This window comes from Medicago sativa, chromosome 1, assembly GCF_051527215.1.
Source record: "Medicago sativa cultivar Bolivia chromosome 1, Bolivia_mono, whole genome shotgun sequence".
Classification (NCBI taxonomy): Eukaryota; Viridiplantae; Streptophyta; class Magnoliopsida; order Fabales; family Fabaceae; genus Medicago; species Medicago sativa.
Window position 1 is genome coordinate 53,727,463 of NC_140749.1, and position 8,737 is coordinate 53,736,199.

Here is an 8,737-nt window from a genome sequence, read left to right on the forward strand (position 1 = left end):
CCAAGAGAGGTTGTGGGTTCCTAGAGCAATTTTGGCATGGTAACACTACTTGTGGAAGTTAGGAAGGAAGAAGAAAGGTTGGAAAATATGTATAGGAGGGAAAAGAAATCGGCCACCCATGGGCCTTGGATGGGAAAATCGGGCGCCGACTGTGTAGTCTCGGGCGCCGATTTTTACAGTGGCAAAAACGCCACTCAGCTTCGCATAAATCGGGCGCCGACTGGGGTTGGTCGGGCGCCGATTTTGTTCTTTTTTTTTTGTGTGTGTAAAATCGGGCGCCGACTAGTATGGGTCGGGCGCCGATTTTTACAGAATTTTTTTTTTTTTTTAACATAAAATTAAAAATAATACCTATAGTGGGTTGCCTCCCACTCAGCGCTGGTTTAACGTCCTAAGCTTGACGGTCCACTTCTCTTCCTTCAAGTGGAGTGCAGCGGGATAGACTCGGTTGGACGTTCTGACTCTCCCCCATAGTATGGTTTGAGTCTCTGCCCATTCACCTTGAAAGTTCTATCAGAGTCTGGATCCTTCACCTCAATGGCACCGTAGGGATACACTTTCACAATTTGAAATGGACCGGACCACCTTGATTTCAGCTTCCCAGGAAACAACCTCAACCTGGAATTAAAAAGTAAAACCAATTGCCCTTCCCAAAATTCCCTATTTTGAATCTTTTTATCATGCCATTTCTTTGTTTTTTCTTTAAAAATCTTGGCATTTTCATAAGCGTAATTCCGGAATTCATCCAACTCATGGAGTTGAAGAATTCTGGATTCACCTGCTTTAGTAAGATCAAAATTCAGGAATTTGGTGGCCCATAATGCTTTGTGCTCAAGTTCTAAAGGTAAGTGACAAGATTTTCCATAAACAATCTGAAAAGGAGACATACCTATCGGGGTTTTGAACGCTGTTCTGTATGCCCACAAGGCATCATCAAGTTTTAGTGACCAATCCTTTCGGGACGAGTTCACTGTTTTTTCAAGTATTTGCTTGATTTGCCTATTTGACACTTCTACCTGGCCACTCGTTTGGGGGTGATAAGGTGTGGCAATCCGATGATGCACATTGTACTTTTTCAACAACGCCTCCATCTTTCGATTGAGGAAGTGGGTGCCTTCATCACTAATTAACGCTCTAGGTACCCCAAAGCGTGAAAAAATATTTTTCTTAAGAAAGGCAACCACTACTTGAGCATCATTGGTTTGCGTGGCCATTGCTTCTACCCACTTAGAAACGTAGTCCACTGCCACCAAAATGTACATCTTTGAGCATGAGGATGGGAATGGTCCCATTAAATCAATTCCCCACACATCAAAGATTTCCACTTCTAACACAGGATTTTGTGGCATCTCGTTTCTTTTTGAAATATTTCCTGTGCGTTGGCAGCGGTCACATTTCTTAACATAGGTGAAGGCATCTTTGAACAAAGTAGGCCAAAACAGGCCGGATTGTAGGACCTTTGCAGCAGTCCTATCCCCACTAAAGTGTCCCCCATAGCTGGAGTCATGGCAGTGCCACAACACCTTTTCTTGTTCATCTTCGGGGACACACCTTCTTAACAACCCATCAACCCCCCTTTTATACAAAAATGGTTCATCCCACACATACGACTTGCAGTCATGTAGGAATTTCTTACGTTGTTGGGAGTTAAAGTCAAGAGGAATAATCTTACCCACCATGTAGTTCGCATAGTCCGCGAACCACGGCACCATCGTAAAAGCTAAGATGTGCTCATCAGCAAAGAGGTCCTTGATAGGCCTCTCCTCTTCTGTTTCATCCATCTTCTCCAGGCGAGAAAGATGGTCAGCTACCGTGTTCTCCGATCCTTTCTTGTCACGGATTTCTAAGTCAAATTCCTGCAATAACAGTATCCACCTAAGAAGTCTTGGCTTAGATTCCTGCTTAGAAAACAAATACCTTAGTGCAGCATGGTCAGTGTAAACAATAACTTTAGACCCTAACAAGTAAGATCTAAATTTATCAAAAGCATAAACAACAGCCAGAAGTTCTTTTTCAGTGGTGGCATAATTCAGTTGTGCCGGATTCAGAACATGACTTGCATAATAAATTACATGCAACAATTTATCTTTTCTTTGACCAAGCACTGCCCCAACAGCTATGTCACTTGCATCACACATAATTTCAAAAGGTAGTGACCAATCAGGTGCAATGACAATAGGGGCAGTGATCAATTTTTGCTTCAAAGTATTAAAAGCATTCAGACACTCATCATTGAATTGGAAAGGAATGTCTTTGACAAGCAGGTTAGTAAGGGGTTTTGCTATTTTTGAAAAATCTTTGATAAACCTCCTATAAAAACCTGCATGGCCTAAAAAGCTTCGAATGCCTTTCTCATTAGTGGGAGGAGGGAGTTTTTCAATTACTTCAATTTTTGCTTGGTCAACCTCTATCCCCTTGTGGGAGATTCGGTGACCCAAAACAATTCCCTCTCTCACCATGAAATGGCATTTTTCCCAGTTTAGGACTAAATTAGCTTTTTGACACCTTTCCAATACAAGAGATAAATTATGCAAACAATTATCAAAAGAAGAGCCAAAGACAGAGAAATCGTCCATAAAAACTTCGATATGTTTTTCAAGCATATCGGAGAATATGGACATAACACACCTTTGAAACGTGGCAGGGGCATTGCATAGCCCAAATGGCATCCTCCTGTAAGCAAATATCCCATAAGGACATGTGAAAGCAGTTTTCTCTTGATCTTCAGGTGCCACCGCAATTTGATTATAACCAGAGTACCCGTCCAAGAAACAATAGTAATCATGACCCGCTAACCTCTCTAACATTTGATCAATGAAAGGTAGTGGGAAGTGATCCTTCCTTGTTGCTGTATTCAGCCTCCTATAGTCAATACAAACTCTCCACCCGGTGACTGTACGTGTTGGGATCAGCTCATTCTTCTCATTTGTAACTACGGTAGTCCCACCCTTTTTAGGAACAACTTGGACGGGACTCACCCACGAACTGTCTGAAATGGGATAAATGATACCAGCTTCAAGTAACTTCACCACCTCCTTTCTAATCACCTCTTTCATGACTAGATTTAGTCTTCGTTGTGGCTGCACCACCGGCTTGAAATTATCCTCCATCAGAATTTTGTGCATGCAGAAAGTGGGGCTAATACCTTTCAAATCTTCAATAGACCAACCCAAAGCACCCTTGTACATTCTAAGCACCCTTAACAATTTTTGTTCTTCAAGTTTGCTCAAGTTAGAACTAATGATGGCTGGGTACTTCTCTTTCTCACCAAGGAACACATACTTCAAGTGAGAAGGTAGTTGTTTGAGTTCAACTATTGGTGCTTCTTTTGATTTCTCTACAACTTCGTTTTGAGGATGAAGTTCCTCCCACCTAGTAGGGGTGCAACGGTTGTGGGATGGAGAGGCCTCCAACATAGCTAAGACTTCACCTTCTTTAGGATCCTCACTTTCTTGTGCAATTTCCGGTGGCAAGCTTAAGACTCTTTCAAGTGGTAGGGCTGGTATCTCTTTTTGGAGTTTTTCTTTCACAAAGGATTTGATCATGTCGACCCTATAGCATTTTTCTTTCTCTTCGGGGTGCTTCATAGCCTTAAGAACATTCAACTTCACCACCTCATCAAAGAATTTCAAAGTTAAAGTGCCATCTTCCATGTCAATTAAACACCTTCCGGTTTGCAAGAACAGTCTTCCTAGTATCAAAGGAATATCATCATCTTCTTCCATCTCAAGAACGACAAAATCTACCGGGAAGATGAATTTATCAACTTTCACAAGAACATCTTCAACTATGCCATAGGGAAATTTGTAAGACTTATCTGCAAACTGTAGAGTCATCCTTGTGTCTCTTACTCTTCCAATTCCCAACTTCTTATAAATAGACAAAGGCATCAAGCTCACACTAGCTCCAAGATCAATCAATGCCTTCTTAAAAGTTCTATCTCCAATGGTACAAGGAATCGTAACACTACCAGGATCTTTTAGCTTCCTTGGGATTTTTCTTTGTAAAACAGCACTACATTGCTCGGTGAGCATCACATCTTCATCATCAATTGTTCTCTTCCTTGAAAGGATGTCCTTCATGAATTTTGCATATGAAGGCATTTGTTGGAGAGCTTCAGCAAATGGGATGTTGATTTGTAGCTTTTTGAACATCTCGATGAATTTTGCAAAGCACTTCTCATCTTTTTCTCTCTTCAACCTTTGAGGATACGGCAGCTTGATTTGTGGCTTTGGAAGATCATCGTTCTTTTTCTTTTCTGGCTCTTCGACAACATGAGTATCAACAGTATCATGCACCTCAAGCTCCACTTCAATTAGTTCAGGAGATGAGTCACCTTCATCATGTTTAGCTTGAGATGATAGTGATTCATCCTTTTTCATGCTTCTTGTGGTAACCATGTTCACATTTTCATGATCCCTTGGATTGATTACAGTGTTGCTTGGAAGGGTTCCTGGAGCTCGTTGAGTGAGTTGTTGAGCAATTTGACCAACTTGAGTTTCAAGATTTTTGATTGAAGCCCTTGTATTCTTTTGAGCCTCTCTGGTTTCTTGAGCCAAGGAGTTCATGTTGGTAGCCATTGCTTCAATTGCTAACTCCCAATCCGCCTTCTTCGGTGCTTGGTTTGATGAACTTCCTTGATAACCCCCTTGTTGTTGATTTTGGGAACCACCTTGTTGATTTTTCCAAGAGAAATTTGGATGGTTCCTCCAGCCTGGATTATATGTATTTGCAAAAGGGTTATTTCTAACCTGGTTCCCTTGACTGCTGAGGTAGTTCACCATCTCCACTTGGGTTGCATCCATGGGCACATCACAATGCATAGTGAAATGAGGGCCAGCACACCAATCACATTTGACAGTGTTCATTTGATTCACCGGAGCAACTTGGGGTTGAATTAAGTTAAGTGCTGCCATTTTCTTTGACACTTCAGCAGCTACTGCATCTTGAATCTGCTTACCAGTTAGTATGCTTTGAGCATTTTTGAGCTCAAGTTGATTCAGATCTATGAGTCCTCCCCTTGTACCACCGGTTCTATCATACATCTCCATTTGTTCATTAAGTGCAACAGCTTCAATGATTTTGATTATTTGAGAGGCGGTTTTGAAATTGATGGAACCACCGGAAGCTGTGTCGAGAACTTGTCTAGTAGCCAGACGTAGACCATTACAAAACATCTGCATTTGAACCGTAGTATCAAAGTTGTGCTCGGGACATGCTGAGATTAACTTCTTGTACCTTTTATAAGCTTCTCCCAAGGACTCTCCCTCTTTCTGTTGGAAGCTGGAAATGTCTTGACGCCTCCTCACAAATAGAGCTGTAGGAAAGAATTGCTCCAAGAACTTATCTTCCATCTCATTCCAAGTTGTTATGCTACCAGCCGGTAAGGAGTCAAACCACTCATATGCATCATCAGTTAAAGTGAACGGGAACAGTCTCAATCTTTTTGCTTCCTCAGAGTGCCCTTGTACCTTAGCTGTCTCACAAAGTATCAAGAAACTCTTCAAGTGCTTGTTGGCATCTTCATTGTACTTCCCCGCATACTGATTCTCCTTCAACTCCCGCAACAGACCGGGATTGATCTCAAACTTGTTTACCGTCACAGGCTGATTAGTGATGGTCAGCCTGTTTCGGTTTCTGTCACGGGCCCCATAGTCTCCTAGAAGTCTTTCTTCAGGTGGTGGCGGTGGTGGCGGTTGTCCCTCCGCCATCTCTTCGTCTAACTGCTCGTCCGTGTCAACCTCTACTCCTCTGGTCCCTTCCTTTTCTCGAAGTTTTCGGAGTTTTGTTTCTTTCCGGATTGCTCGGCAGTACTTTTCAACTTCTGGAATAAAGGTAAGTTCAGCTGAGGGCTGGCCTCGCATACAAGGTTAGACAATGAGTGAGTACTAATTTTAAAAACAAAAATAAAAACAATAATTTTGTTGCAGAGCAAAAAATTTCAATTAAGAAAATAAAATTCAACAGTGATTTGGCAATCCCCGGCAACGGCGCCAAAAACTTGATGACGATATTCGCAAGTGTACGAAATCGTTCAAGTAGTAAAATAAAACGGTAAGACCGAGTGTCGAACTCGAGGATCGCGTTATACTATTGAATTGTATTTAGACTTAATCGAACAAAAGGTTACGAAGTTGGTTTTTAGTGCAATAATTGAAATTGAACAATATAGAGATGGTTCAAATTAATAAAGAGAAAAGTGTTGGAGATGAGTTTTACTAGATGACTTATTTCATGTTATTAACCTAATTCTCATCATTGAATTGACTCACTTAATTGCTACCGAATCCTCTATAAAATTCGTGCCCTAATTCCTTAGTGACAGAAACGTTGACTCTAAAATAAACACCTAATTCCTTAGTGAATTTTAAGATTAGAATCAAGCATGAACGAACAAGGATTCATAATTGGTTCCAAGGGTTTGTATCTATTCCTAGATTACAAAGGCAAAGATTTCTTATCTCAAGCGTTTATAAATTCCACTTCCGTATCACAATATAAACCGTAATTCAATTTATAGATGGCCAATCAATAAAAGCATTAAGAACAGAGATAAGAGAAGCAATTCAATGAAATTCATCAATAAATAAAATTAGGTCAAATAACAATCATGTTCATCTAGGGTTACTCATCTCCAACAATGGAGGATTTAGTTACACATAGCAGCTAAACAAAAAGAAAGAGTGAAAGAGAGATTACAAGAACAATTCATGAACTCTTCTTGATGAATCTCCTCCAATAGTGCTCCAAAATCCCTTTCCTTGAGTTTCTATGTCTTTTTATCTCCAAAAACGTGAACTCCTTAATGAGAAACACCTCTTTTCTATTTATAAGAAGCTAAAAATCGGCCCCCGAGTGCCTAAAATCGGCCCCCGAAGGCCGAAATTTCGTAACCAGAAGCAGCCAAATCGGCGCCCGAACCAGGAGGGTCGGGGCCCGATTTTTCCAGTAACTCCAAGCCTTCCTGCTGCTTGGAAATCGGCGCCCGAACCAGTAGAGTCGGGGCCCGATTTTCATTTTCGCTGGCAACCTGAATTCTTCAATTTTTTGTGCTTTTAGCTTCATAAACTTGATGAATTACCCTAAAAATTACATGGAAAGTGTCTACAAACATAGTAATGACAGAGAGTCATCAATTGTGCATGAAGTGGGTTCTTTATAGGCAAGAACCAAAGAGAAAGAAGCATAGGAGGAATGGAATGTCATGAGCTAAGAATGCAAGAGAATCAAGCTAGGGTTTTGTTGCTTGAGCTTAGTGCTTGAAGGATTATCAAGTTTATGATAAGGTGAGTTCCATAGATAGTTTTTCCACCCTTTGGGATCATGTTTATGCCATATTAGATTATTATGAAAACTATGAAAAAGTCTAGGGTTTTGTAAGATGATAGTTGCCCCTTTTCTTGCCATGCATACTAAACATGTTTATACTTGCCAAATGAATGTTTTACAAGTATTCTATGATCAAATATGTACCAATATGCTTAGAGACACTTGGTTTGAGGTTTTTGGGCTTAAAATACCAGTTTTAAGTGTTCTGGACTGTCATAACTCGCCACAGCGAGCTAAAAGGCAGAACAGGGGGGTCCTGCTCGCCTCCAACTCGCCATGGCGAGCAGCTGCTCGCCTCCCACATGAATTTACTCGCCATGGCGAGCAAGTGGTGTCTTCAGGCACTGCTTGCTCGATCTGGCAGATTCGGTGATTTTTGTTCCAGATCTTTTGTGCAGTCTTTTAAAAGTAAACCCCTCCAACCAAGGTCCTAAAGGATGATCAAAGAATGCATGATTTTTATGATATGAAGCAAGTATTAAGCATGTTAGTAAGGCATGGCATACGAGAGAATCATGTCATGAGTGGGGTAGTAAGTTACTCAATAAGCAAGGGAAAGAACTAGAGCCTCGACATAGTCGTCGAGAACTAGCAAGTTAGCATGAATTCCTAGAATGATAGGACGCGAAGTATATTATCTTCGTACATGAACAAGATTAATTATGTACAAGCATGAACAAGTAAGACTTTACCGCTAATCGGATCGATCAAGGTTCCGAGGTAAACATGTAAGCATGAATAGGTTAATCCTACATGAACGACAAGACCATGATTAATGTAATGTAGGTGGAATGTCTCTTGCTATCCACATCAGGGGGATACAAGGGGTTCTCATTATGAGAACGATTCAAGCCGTAAGGGACCCGCATGTCACCGAGCACGCAAGACTAAGATTATAACCGCATATCGATGCTCGTGTCTCTTGTTATCCACGTCAGGGGGATACAGGAGGTTCTCGACTCAAGGGGAACAGTTCAAGCTACAAGGGACCTGCACGACACCGAGGGAGTCCGATGTACGTACATCGGTCATGATAGGATTGTTCTCGGGGTTACTCCACCCGGGGCTCTCCGTAAAATGAATCAAGATAATGATTGTTTGTTCAACGCTAACTTAATGAATGAACTTATGTACGACCATGCATGTTATGTTTATGATTATGTTCATGATTATGTAAGAATGATTCCATGCACGATTATGTTCAAGAACAAGAGCACTAGATGCTATAAGACAAGTATAAGGCATGGAATAGAGCAAGTAAAGATTATGATACCGGTGACGATCTTAGGTTTCCCCTAATCGTCTGGTTTAGACCCATGTCATGATATGTTATGTTTAGGCCTCGATACGAAGAGCGTATTCTTGGCAATGCGGTCCTAGTTTCCCCTTGGCCGCCATGACACGTATA

At 41.2% G+C, this 8,737-nt stretch overlaps 1 protein-coding gene across 1 annotated transcript; it reads right to left on the minus strand.

Moving 5' to 3' along the window:
• Window positions 1-304: 304 nt before the first annotated feature.
• LOC146955363 (uncharacterized) lies at window positions 305-7,137 on the minus strand. The gene is made up of 3 exons (XM_085721271.1): window positions 3,426-7,137; window positions 2,914-3,047; window positions 305-510 (listed from the first exon to the last, which is right to left on the minus strand). Exons 1-3 carry the CDS (start codon window positions 5,862-5,864, stop codon window positions 420-422), a joined length of 2,664 nt encoding a protein of 887 aa, XP_085577397.1. The 5' UTR covers window positions 5,865-7,137; the 3' UTR covers window positions 305-419.
• Between the last annotated feature and the right edge of the window lie 1,600 nt (window positions 7,138-8,737).